A 13,483-nucleotide genomic window follows, 5' to 3' on the forward strand; every position below is an offset into this window, starting at 1 on the left:
ATTCATTTTACCTATATGTTATTTTGGGGGTTTTGTATTATGTAATAACATTTTTTCTCGGTTTCTTTCAGACATGGAGTCTGCAGAGAGGATAACAACATCAAACTCGTCGTCAGTGACTTCTTCTTCGCCTTCCACCCAATCTGTAGCATCAGTGGTAACTAAAGGAGGCCTTCCCACAGGAATCACCCCTCTGAGCTCCTCAATCACGGCTTGTGGTAAGTGATCTTAGGTCACCATTAAGGTTACGGAGGGTCTGGCCTCCCAGGTCATTGTTATACAATGCGTTGTACAGACTGTTGTGGAGTTTTCTTTAAAAGGTCACTTCCTGCGAAGCAATAAAACAATAATAATGATAAGTAAGAAGTCAATATTTTCACTTTCTGCTGTTACATGGACAGAACCAGACCGTCTGCTCCAGCCAAGGACCACCCACCTGACAGAAGGGAGAGTCTTATTCAAATAGTTTCAGTACACATTATGCTAATTATATCTCTCCGTCAGGTGGGTGGCCCTGAGCTCGAGGAAACCGCTTAGCTCCACCCATATGACAGTAGAGATCCAAAAATAATGACATTGATTACTCTGGAATGCTCGATCCAACTTCACCAGAATTACTGGAGTAGAACTATTAGGGGATGTACGGACTTGGAGGTTATTGCGTTTTTTCTCTTAAATCTATGTCTATGCAGGGAATTTTGACCATAAAAAGAAAGTTGTAAGCATAGATAAAGATATCAACATATATAATGAGATGATAACAAAAAGTTGACATTCACTTTATAGCTAAAACCATGTAAAAATTTACTGTAAATGGCCTGGTCCATTGCCGGCATGAGAAGTCATCTCAGATTGCAGCTCCTGGGCATCTTACTGTTCAGTACTGCAGACTACCCAGATGTTAAAAGGGGTTCTCCAGGAATCAGGAAACCCCCCACTTTGCTGGAGTAAGAACACATATATGCCTGGGTTTGGCTTCCGGTTCCCGAGTACTGAGGTTTCTTCATTACTTCTGGTTTTGACCCAACCAAAGTTCCAGGGGTTCTGGGGACCTTCTTGATCCATTGACTGGCCTTCTTGGATCTGGGACAACGAAAGAAGTGAAGTCCTGTGACCTCCCAGAATTTCTAGTCTGGTATAGTATGGTCAAAGTATGTGTTCCTTTTTCCTCTTACCGTGGGCCAGCCTCCTTGGATGTTTTTCCATCTTCATATTCAATACTATCCCCCAGTTCTTGGGAAATCCACCATCAAAATCCATCATGATAAACCACTGACACCTACTCATAGATGCAGGCACCGTGACTGTGGTAATCTTCTTATATTTGTTATCCGTGGCCTCCGTCCTTTTAAAATCAACCTTTAAAATTATGCTAATCAGCCTGAAGGGTTCATTGACTGTTAACTGATCTCTTTGATCTGGCTTTACAGCTTGTTTCTTACACTGTCTCACCTTCCCCCCTGCTCCCTCAGCACTTCCCCCCCTCTCGACTCTGCCTGCTGTAATCTCACACAGTGGGAGATGGAAATGCTCCTGCACAGTATAACAGCCTGTGAAGCTACAGCATGGAGGGGCTCTGGTGATGCTCTTCTGGTAAAGCCCTTCTGGCTCATTAGAATAATTCTTAAAGTTGATTTTTTAGAAGCGAGGAGACCATGGATAATAAATATGAGACGATTATCACATGGGGCCTGGATCTATGAGTAAGTGTCCCTGGTTTATCAGCATGGATTTTGATGGTAGATTTCCTTTAATTTCTGATATATTATTATGGATAATAAGCGCTGGCTGTGTTTCTCCTTTGTGCTGCATGTTTTTACTTGTATTTGGTTTTCTACCTCTCATCTATCACACAATGCCATCTATTCTCCATTTATTTACCTGTATTTATGTATATTTCTGTGCGTGCGCCGCCTGTTCACAGTGACATTTCAGAAGGGAATAAGTCTCATCAACATTACAGGAAAAACAGTATTTAAAATGTCAGCTCTCTTCTAGAACATTAATCATGAGCTTAATATACCTATTGAGAAGTAAACTCTGCCCACAGGAATGGGTTTCACCGGGGATTATCCGGCATTTTTCAATAGTTACATTTAAATAAAATGTTTCCGAAACGGAACGCCTGGGACGGATAAGTGCAAACATCACCCTGGTTAAGGAAATCTTCTAAAGTGTTTAAAGGGAAAGCAAAGTTTTTTTTGTATTCTACTCATATATTACATTGGTTGGAGTACTCCACATAATGAAAAGCCTTATGGCAGTAGGGCTGGACATAAATCTTAGATCAGGGGTGTCAAGTTTAGCCAGAGTTGCCCCCACAACAGCCAGAGTTACCCCCCCCCCCCATAGTAGCTAGTCTCCGAAAACAGCCAGAGTTACCCCCCCCCCCATAGTAGCTAGTCTCCGATAACAGCCAGAGTTACACCCCCCCCATAGTAGCTAGTCTCCGATAACAGCCAGAGTTACACCCCCCCCCCATAGTAGCTAGTCTCCGATAACAGCCAGAGTTACACCCCCCCCCATAGTAGCTAGTCTCCGATAACAGCCAGAGCTTCCCCCCATAGCAGCCAAAATGCCCCCTATCCTGAAGTGGATTATAATATAAGCGGTTTAGGCGGTAGCCTGGGGCCCGAGCATACAAGGGGGCCCATGGCCATCCAACCCATCAACTACATTTTCTATATTTATCTATAGGGGTCTCGCAGCTGGGGCCCTCCATCAACATACTTTTATGCAGGAGCTGTATCTCTCCCTGGAGCACTTCACCCTCCTTTCCTCTGGGTCCTCCGGTTTCCTCCCACACTTCAATACATACTGGTAGGTTGATTAGATTGTGAGCCCCATTGGGGGCAGAGACTGATTTGGCAAGGTCTGTGCAGCGCTGCGTAATCTGTGTGCGCTATATAAATAAAGGAATTATTATTATTAATTATTACTATATACACCCAGGTCCTCTCTAAGGTGCTCTATACATTCCTTGTGTGCTTGATGTCACCTATAGTCTTTGAATAACTTCACAGAAGTCTATAATCAAAAGCGCATCATTTTCAGGTTCCACTGGTTCTCCGGCTGACACCAGGCGTGCCGTCATACTTCTCATTTCGTTCTGGGTAAACACTCCGGTGATTAACTGATGTATTAAATTTTTTGGTTTCCTGAAGGACCCTTGATGAAGTCTGGCCTGCCTGTTATCTTGGATGGTTGTAATGTACCCAGAGACAGCATTTTTCTCAGACAAGTACATTGAAAGCCAAAAAGCCATTCATCATTTTCTGCGGAATTTCTCATTATCTTAAAGGGGGTGTTTCGTTTATTTTGGGTTAATATAGCAGGATCTTTGTTCAGGATCTTTTAATGCTATACTAGAGTAGAAGTCAGGTACATAGAGCAATTCTTTCTCGGAAGGGCCTGTCTTGTATTACATAATCAGTGTGGGCATTGTGTAATGCCACATATCCCCTGTAGGGGCGCTGCCCTAAACAGCTAATCACTTTGATTCCCAACAGAATTCTAAAAGGTCCTAACAGGTCTGACCGGGCCATGAACTGCTGAATGGGTGCAGGCTATAGGCAGTGTGCAGACATGGGGCAGGAGCGCCAGTGATGGTCCACTGCACTGCCGCCCGTGTCCCACTCACACCTTCTAGACATGGAGGAGGCGTAATGGGGGAATTGCGGCTATTTCAGGGCTTGTATGCACAAGCAATAGTGTGCATGTAAACTAACATTGCGTTAATATTGTATTTTTACATAAATGCGTTGTTAATGCAATATTAACACAATGGGGCTCATTTACTAAGGGTCCGAATCGCGCAATTCCATCGGGTATCCCGTCGATTTCCGATTTGCGCAAATTCTGTCGGGAATTTTGGCGCACGCGATCGGATGTTGGCACAATCGCACAGGGTTGCATGCGACGGAAATCGGGGGCGTGGCCGTCACAAAACCCGACGGATTCGGAAAAACCGTGGTATTTTTACCTGCATCAAGAAATAGAAGATGAACTCCGGTGATCTCCAGCGGACCTCGGCGCAGCAGCGACACCTAGTGGATATCGGCGCGCGGACCTTAATGAATCCCGGCAGACCCGAATCAGCGTCAGAGAACCCGCCGCTGGATCGCGACTGGACCGGGTAAGTAAATCTGCCCCAATGTTATCGCAATGCAATCGGCAAAGCTCCTCCCTGTCATCTTTAAATTGCGTTTCAAAAAACAATTCAAGAGCTACACTCACCGGCCACTTTATTAGGTACACCATGCTAGTAACGGGTTGGACCCCCTTTTGCCTTCAGAACTGCCTCAATTCTTCGTGGCATAGATACAACAAGGTGCTGGAAGCTCCTCAGAGATTTTGGTCCATATTGACATGATGACATCACACAGCTGCCGCAGATTTGTCGGCTGCACATCCATGATGCGAATCTCCCGTTCCACCACATCCCAAAGATGCTCTATTGGATTGAGATCTGGTGACTGTGGAGGCCATTTGAGTCCAGTGACCTCATTGTCATGTTCAAGAAACCAGTCTGAGATGATTCCAGCTTTATGACATGGCGCATTATCCTGCTGAAAGTAGCCATCAGATGTTACAGGGTACATTGTGGTCATAAAGGGATGGACATGGTCAGCAACAATAATCAGGTAGGCTGTGGCGTTGCAACGATGCTCAATTGGTACCAAGGGGCCCAAAGAGTGCCAAGAAAATATTCCCCACACCATGACACCACCACCAGCCTGAACCGTTGATACAAGGCAGGATGGATCCATGCTTTCATGTTGTTGACGCCAAATTCTGACCCTACCATCCGAATGTCACAGCAGAAATCGAGACTCATCAGACCAGGCAACGTTTTTTTCAATCTTCTACTGTCCAATTTCGATGAGCTTGTGCAAATTGTAGCCTCAGTTTCCTGTTCTTAGCTGAAAGGAGTGGCACCCGGTGTGGTCTTCTGCTGCTGTAGCCCATCTGCCTCAAAGTTCGACGTACTGTGCGTTCAGAGATGCTCTTCTGCCTACCTTGGTTGTAACGGGTGGCGATTTGAGTCACTGTTGCCTTTCTATCAGCTTGAACCAGTCTGCCCATTCTCCTCTGACCTCTGGCATCAACAAGGCATTTCCGCCCACAGACTGCCGCTCACTGGATGTTTTTTATTTTTCGGACCATTCTATGTAAACCCTAGAGATGGTTGTGCGTGAAAATCCCAGTAGATCAGCAGTTTCTGAAATACTCAGACCAGCCCTTCTGGCACCAACAACCATGCCACGTTCAAAGGCACTCAAATCACCTTTCTTCCCCATACTGATGCTCGGTTTGAACTGCAGGAGATTGTCTTGACCATGTCTACATGCCTAAATGCACTGAGTTGCCGCCATGTGTTTGGCTGATTAGAAATTAAGTGTAAACGAGCAGTTGGACAGGTGTACCTAATAAAGTGGCCGATGAGTGTATGTGTGAACGCAGCCTCAAGGACTGGAACAAGATACTTACCTACTGATGACACCCCCCATCCCTATTTAGTGTCCCAGGATGCATTCGATTTTGCTTAATGCTCCTGAGATTGAAACAAGCTTTATGATCAGGGCGCATATAGGTTGAAGTAGCGGGATGTCGCTTACTGCTCTCACTACTCAGGGCCAGTTCCCATCTGCCTTGTAGCTTCAGATCTGCTGCTTCCCTTTAAAAACGGATGAATAATCCATTTTTTTTCTCATCAATTTCACTAGACTTGCAATGGTGTCTGTTAGTATCCGTTATTACATCTTCCATTTGACCTTCCATTATTTGAGTGGATAGTAGCAATAACAAAAACTGATGGCTATAAAATAACGAAAAATGGAAACTAACTGACACTAAGGCCCCTTCCACACTTGCGTTGCAGATCACGTCAGGGTGCAATGTGTGAAAAACTGATGTTTTTTGCTGCATTTTTGGTCCTTTGTTCCTCGGAGTCATTAACGTTTTTGGGTTTTTCACGTGCTTGTTGTTCACGTTTTTCTTGCATTTTCGGTGCATTTTTCACGCACGTTTTTTTAAAAATCACATGAGTGCAATGCATTTTTTGATGCATTTCCATAGACTTGAATGGGGCATGAAAAACAAACGCATGCACTCATGTGAAAAAAAAAAAACACAAGTAAGGACATGCCCACTGGAAACAATGGGACAGAGTGCAATGCAAGTTCTGCGCATCAAAAGCACGTGCTGAACACGCGCATGAAAAACGCTAGTGTGGAGGGGCCTAACGGAAAGCAAAGTATGCAATGTTATTAAATGGATCTGTTAAAGGTATCCTTAAAAAAATCTGATACTTTCATATTAATGTATCTGTTCAGACATCTGTTAAGTTGATAAAAAATTGCAAATAGGAACTGACCTTAACAAAGCAAAACTACCCCCCATTTAGCTAACCCCCGCCCTTCAGCCATTCTAGAGGACAAGTAAGAAATACTACACAGTTTTCTCGGATGTTTACGAGACGGTTTATGGAGCTTCTACGAGATTGCAGGCGGATTTCTATGTAAATGTTTGCTTTGTTTTTCCTCCTAATCATTTCAATGTCTAATATCCCTTTAATTCTTCACAAAATATGTGAAAAGTGTCTTTAGTTCCCTGAATCGTCAGCTGCAGGAATAAATATATATATAGGATAAAACATACAATTGAGCCGGTGACGGAAAGCTTCCTCAGTGACACTAAGTGAATTTATGCTGTTCTTCCTCTGCAGGGAGGATGTATATTAATGGCTATTTCCATTAAGGACTTCTGCTGACATCAGTAAGCACTTTGCACATGTCAGTATAAAAAAAATACTCTGAGCGGCTAACCGGTTTCCTCGAATGGAAAGCAAAAATAAAAACATCAGGACAGAATCGCTTACGTTTTCCTTTTCGCAACACTTTATAAAAGCCACAGCGTTCCGGAGGCGCAGAAAGTTTTTTTGCTTTTGGTATTTCCCATATTAGTTCCCTGTGTGTCGCCGTTTACCGCTGGAGTAGTTTAATGACATGTCAATAAAATGCTGTGATGTTTCATATACAACGTCTGTCGCTGAAAACGTCCTTGGAGATTAAATAAAACTGTGTTTACTCGTAATATGAGTAGTCGCAGAATGACAGAACAAAAACGGAAATACACAAGGCAAATCACATATAACTGAAATCTATAATCAGAGGCGTGGAGGAAGAATTAAAGGGATAAGGGCAGTCCCCGGGTTATGTACAAGATAGGTTCCATAAGTTGAATTTGTATGTAAGTTGAAACTGTATATTTTATAATTGTAGATCCAAACATAATTTTTTTTTGCCCCAGTGACAATTGGAGTTTCAAAATTTTTTGCTGGAATTGGACCAAGGATTATCAATAAAACTTCCTTATAGACACCTTACAGCTGATCATTGCAGTCTGGGATTATAGTAACATCCAGAGAGCTTCACCAGATGTCACAGTGGGCAGAGGGGTCCGTCTGTAACTAGGGGTCAGTCGGGTGTTCTTAAGTAGGGGATCGCCTGTATTCCCATTTCAGCAAATTAATGTTATTGTTTGTATTATAAAAAGTGATACAATTTTCCAATATATTTTCAGTATCAATTCCTCATGGTTTTCTAGATCTCTGCTTGCTGTCCTTCTATAGAAAGCTTTTATGTTTACTTCCAGTGGACAGAAATCTGACCATGGTCACACAGGTGCACGGCTCATTAGTATCACAGAGAGTAATCAGAGCTGTGTGATATAACAAGCCGTGCACCTGTGTGACCATGGTCAGATCTCCCTCGACTGGATGTGGACATATAGGGCGCTTTAGTACGTTCCGCTAGCGTCGCGTTCACAGCGGACGGGTCTCGGGCCGGTCGCATATGCTTCTCTCGGGAAACGCATGCGATCGATAACCCGGGATAACCCCCTGTGCGCTAGCATCGCATTATGAACACGACGGTAGCCGAATGTGTGAACGTGCCCAGAGGCTTTCTATAGAATGACAACAAGCAGAGATCTAGAAAGCCATGAGGAATTGATATTGAAAGTATATTGGAAAATTGTATAACTTTTTATCATAAAAACAATAACATTAATTTGCTGGGAGTGGGGAATACCCCTTTAAGTCTCATTCTCTGCATTGCTACGTACGGGGTTGTCCCATGTGGACCACCCCCCCAGTAGTGAAATAATAATTCAGCGGTCTGACCCTGTAGTGGAGGGGCACATAACCAGTTTATACGAGCAGTCATTTTGCAGACAGTCCTGCTTTGTGTAAGACATTGACATTTTGGACTAGTAATGAGTGATTGCTTTGTGATCTAAAGCTGATTTCCTCAGCTGGATTCGCAGATAAACCTGATATGTCTTTTCTGGTACACGTCTTGGCTCACTGTAGCGTATTCATCTTTACACCAACAAATAATTTATGAGTTGACAAAGAAGAGATTCTTTCATCCAGTGCAGACAAAGTGACCTCGAAATTCTTCCTCCTTTACACCATTTAATGGTCCTGCATGTGTTTTTAGCAGATGCAGTCACCTTTAAAGCTACATGGCATTTGTATCCTCTCTCAGAATTGATGTTTTCTCGTCCTTTAGCTCCTTCGAGTGACTGCATATCGGCTAATTAAGAATCCGCGTATGACTAATGACGCCATTTAAATTCTGTACACATAAAGATCAAAGCAAACCGGCAACTTATTTGTGACAAATTGTGATAGCGCAGGGAGGGGGGGGGGATGATGTAAAATACAGCACAATGTGTAAATTCATTCATTTGGAGGATTGGGATCTAGATGATATCTGCATGAGAGATGATCCCGAGTGTTTACTGGACCTTATTTTAGATACTTTATGCAATAAGAACAACCAATGCAGGGCCGGCGCCAGCACTGGGCATACCTGGGCAAGTGCTGGGGCCCAGAGCTGCTGGGGGGGCCCGCATAAGGCTGTACATAAGGAATCCATGGAGGAGAGGGAGCTGTATCGAATGAATCTCTAGGGTGTGAGGGGGATTTATATAAAATAACTATGAGGGAGCTGTTTGGGATTGTGAACTTGGGAATACTTTAGGACAGGAGACTGTTTAGTTTCTGAATTTTGAATGCTACCATGTGAGTGCAAAGGGGCCCACTGAGTCTCTTTCGCCCAAGGGGCCTACTATAACCTGGAGCCAACCCAGAAGCAATGTAATCATAGAAGGTCACTGTAGGAGAAATGAAGCATGAGATATTATGGCTCCACTGAAATCACTGAGTTGCATTTAAAGGTGTTGTCTAGGTCTACATTTTTTTTAAGGACTGGCTATGATTTTAAGGACTGGCCATCTTCCATCAGTGCTGGTCTCTGTTGGTGTACAGAGGCTCAGTGGTGACATAGTGCATACCCACAGAGCCGTAAGCCATCCTTACACAGGTTCTATTCCTACCAAAATTTGCAGCCTGGACTGTCTGTATTGGGGTGATTGGTGGGTGAGCAGACTTACAGAAGACACATAAATTTCAGACAATGGCCTGCAGATCTGCTTTTTGCTGCCTACGTTCTTACAACACCTTTACCTGTATTAGGTTGTAGTGGGTTGACGCTTAGGTTGTGATGTCAGCTCTGAGCCTCTGTAGACCAACAGAAACCAACGGTGACGGGAAATGCACCTATATCAGAGCACCAGAGAAAGGTTATTTTAAGTTTATTCTTGTTTTTAGATCACCCAAGGACGTTCCTCAAAAATCATAGCATATTTGGGACATTACAGGGTGGAACTTCTCGTATCGGCCAGTAGTAAGTGTCATAGACCTAAGCATTGAAATTATAACAATAAGAAGACTTGTATGACCAACCTTTTAGTTTTCTTTACAAATTTTTGGTGTTGTTGGGGAGGCTCTCAAATCAAGACCAACCACATGTCACATTAGGTCAATGTTGGCTTAACCAAGCAGCAAAATACACGTATCTACAGTGTTTTGGGTTTTCCCAACATGAGATGGATTGTCCACGAATATGACCACAGGTGAAAAGTTGGCAAACTAAGATGTTCTTAGTTAAAAAGTGGAGAAGAATAGACAATATGAGGGGGGAATAGAGTAAAGTATAAAGAGTAGATGGATATAACAAAGTTAGGATCATGTCTGAAGGACTTCCAAGTACATCAGGTAGTGAAAGGTTGGTAAGTAATTGTTATGTTAATTAACAATCAGTTCTTCCACCTGCATTAATAGACAGAGGAGGTCGATAAATTGTATCAAGGAGGGAGCAAGGAGTCATTTCCATTGTCTGGGTAGAGCCGCATTAGAACGGTATATCATTGGGTCATGTTTGGACTATTTTATTCACCAATCACATTTAAAAGTACTAACTCTATGGCAGTAATCTATCAAACCCTTCACTCCAGGAATCTATGTTAAAAATTATAAAATAAATAATATGTTGATTTTTTTATTTCTTTTTTTTTTTTAATTCCACATACACCATCAGATTTCTGGAAGCTGAATATGATTCATCAAAAATTTTTAAAAAACTTTTGGAATTTCCATCCAGTAAGCGGTTGACGTAGAACGGCCAGTAACATTTCAGAACAAAAGTTTTTGACTTGCAGAGAACATGTCACTAGGTTTGAGGCTCCTGATCCAAGTAGTTGTCCTCTGTAGAATCTTCTTTTGGGGGCTTAATGATTAGTTTTTGAGACCATCTACTATATGAGAGTGAAAAAAAAAATTATTTTTAGGCAAATATTCCCCTGAAAGAATTATTATATATAACCAGTCATCTCCAATTATAGCATGATCCTGGGTTAGTCATATCCTGCAGTGTGAATATGTCTCAGAAGTGGTGAATAAGCTCCAGTCACTTTACCTGTTTTATGCAAAGGACATCATGGAAATTGCCATCCTTACACAAGCTCAGGCTTTCATATGGTGGCAATGAAATTAGGAAGCAGTTTTTTTCATCTAGGTAAGGAAGTGCTCTGGGTGTGTACATGGCCCCACCTCTGTGAGAAGAATAACTTGGTGTATAATCGCTCGGCTTCAACCAAAGTTCTGTATTTCACGTGAAACTAGGAAGTTGCAAAACAAGGTTCTCTTTCATTCTTCACCTGTATAATACTTCATACATTACGTCAGAGACCAAGCTGAATCAAAGGTTTTTTATAGCTCTAAAGCTTCAGGTGTTTGTTACATGTCCCTATTATAATTAGAGGATTTGTAGAGGATCATTACATCTCGGAGGGAGAAATTGTACTCGCCTTTATACAGATGTTACAAGGGTAAAATTAATGGATATTGTTTATAGTTAAATCTGGCCCTATAATTAGTCATTTTTTTGTATTTACACTCATTAAAGTGATTGTATCCCTAGATATTACAAGAATAATGTTAGTATAGCGCACATGCTCAGTACTCTCCGCTGCTTATGTAACGTATTAAGATGTGGTGAGTCCATTACTTTTGAATCTAAAGTTTCTGCTCTACTTGTCAGAGAAGATGCTGAGAAAATGTAATTTCATTCTTCTCACTTCCACTGGATGACCACACCAGCGATCCTCTTGTAGACTACATATCCCCCTCTGCACATTCACTGAGGAGGACACACAAAGGCAGTTCAATCGAAACAGCAGAGGGCGCTATTCTGAATGTGTAAATGTACTATATAATAATATCTGTAATGATAGGTTAAATTCAACTATAAACAATGTAAATAGAATTGTATATATTGCTTCAGCCTTGTAGTAAAGTTGAAGTGCATCTCATGTTGTGAAGTGGGAAAAAGTATGTATTGTGCAGTATGATGTGAAGTCAGTGTCAAGGACTACGCAAGCGAAGCCTTAGTAGATTAGAGAGTAAGGTAATTAATAGACACTTATCCACCACTTGGAAATGCAGAAACCTAAGACTGCTTTACTCCTGTCCTTCCACTCACTCGCCTATTTATATGCATATAGCTTAGATTTAAAGGGATTCTGACAGCTCATAGGTCACATATAAACTAAACATACTGGGGCACATTTACCCGCTCCAGTCGCGATCCAGCGGCACGTTCTCCGACGAGGATTCGGGACTGCTGAGATTCACTAAGGTCGTGCGCCTGATATCCAGCAGGCGTCGCTGCTGCGCCGAGGTCCACCTGAGTTCACTTTCTTCTTCCCGGTGCATGTAAGTGCATGTCAAGCAACACAAATTCATTTTTAAATACCGCACTTTTTCCGAATCCGTTGGGTTTTCCGACGGCCACGCCCCCTGATTTCCAGGCGCATGCAAGCCGGCGCCGATGCAACACAATCCGATTGCGTGCGCCAAAAACCCGGGGCAATTCAGGGAAAAACGGTGCAAAATGGTAATATTCGGGAAACCCGGCGATTCGGCCCCTTAGTAAATGAGCCCCATTGTTGTGTAGTTGAAACATTTTGTATTGTAAGCATACCCCTCCTGAGAAAATATGTGCCCTAAATGCAGAGAAATCTTTATTTTCATTTATGTCAAATAAGCATCCCCAGGCACCTTGTCTAAGGTCCAGTTCATCGTCTCTTCACCATCGACGTCTCATCAACTCGTCCTTATGGGTTCACCATCCAATGATGGCCATGATTGCCAGTGAAATCTGCATTTCTTGTGAAACTGGACTACAGAGGGTGCACTGGACCTCAAGGCCACGCCCATAGTGCACCAATCATAGTGCATCATTTACACATAATAAAATTTGAGATTAATCTGTATACAGGTCATAGATTTTCTTGCAACAGGGATTCTTATGATGCTGTAAATGTCTCCTGGAAAGCCAAATCTTTAGGTTATAGGTCACTGGGGAACTGACAGGATCCCTTTAAATTTTTTCTTCTGTACATTGCTTGGTTTACCACAGCTGGAATACCACAAAATGCTCTGTAACACATTTGGTAAAAGGGTTATCCATTTTCAGCAAATAATTGATATTGTTTGTGCAATGAAAAGTTACACGGTTTTCCAAAATACTTTCTGTATCAATTCCTCATTGTTTTCTAGATCTCTGCTTGCTGTCATTTTGTAGGAAGGTTCTGATTACTCGATTCCTCTCTGTGATATAACGAGCTGTGCACATGTGTGACATCACATGACCAGGGATTGGTTTCTATCCACAGGAAGTAAACAATGAAGCTTCCTGTTGAATGTCAACAATCTAGAAAACCATGAGGAATTAATACAGAAAGTATATTGGAAAATTGTATAACTTTTCATTACACAACCAAGAGCAATTATTTGCTGAAAGTGGATGACCCCTTCAAATAACATACCTCCTGATTATAATGAGGCTAGTGTATAAGAGTAGGCTAACTCTTCTCCAAGGGTCGATTGAGAAAATTGGATTTTAGCATTTCCAATCCTATGGGAGTTATCAGGCAGTAGCTCACCCCTTTTCCCTATCTGAGGACACACAGCTGATCAGAAGGAATCGTTTTTTGGCCAAACAAGCACATAACCACCATTTCAAACATCACTTTTCTACATCTATGCAAATACATCTTTACAATAATACAT

The 13,483-nt window shown here is 42.3% G+C and overlaps 1 protein-coding gene across 24 annotated transcripts in view; it reads left to right on the forward strand.

Annotated features, from left to right (window-relative positions):
* The window catches only part of BAZ2B (bromodomain adjacent to zinc finger domain 2B), a 270,525-nt gene that overhangs the window by 177,800 nt on the left and 79,242 nt on the right, over positions 1-13,483 (forward strand). For all 24 annotated transcript variants that reach the window (XM_072121914.1, XM_072121912.1, XM_072121913.1 and 21 more), the window contains one exon: positions 72-218. In XM_072121914.1, coding sequence (XP_071978015.1) covers positions 74-218 — 145 coding nt within the window. In that variant the 5' untranslated portion in view covers positions 72-73. The remainder of the gene's footprint in view (positions 1-71; positions 219-13,483) is intronic.

Source organism: Engystomops pustulosus, chromosome 8, assembly GCF_040894005.1.
Source record: "Engystomops pustulosus chromosome 8, aEngPut4.maternal, whole genome shotgun sequence".
In the NCBI taxonomy this organism is placed as follows: Eukaryota; Metazoa; Chordata; class Amphibia; order Anura; family Leptodactylidae; genus Engystomops; species Engystomops pustulosus.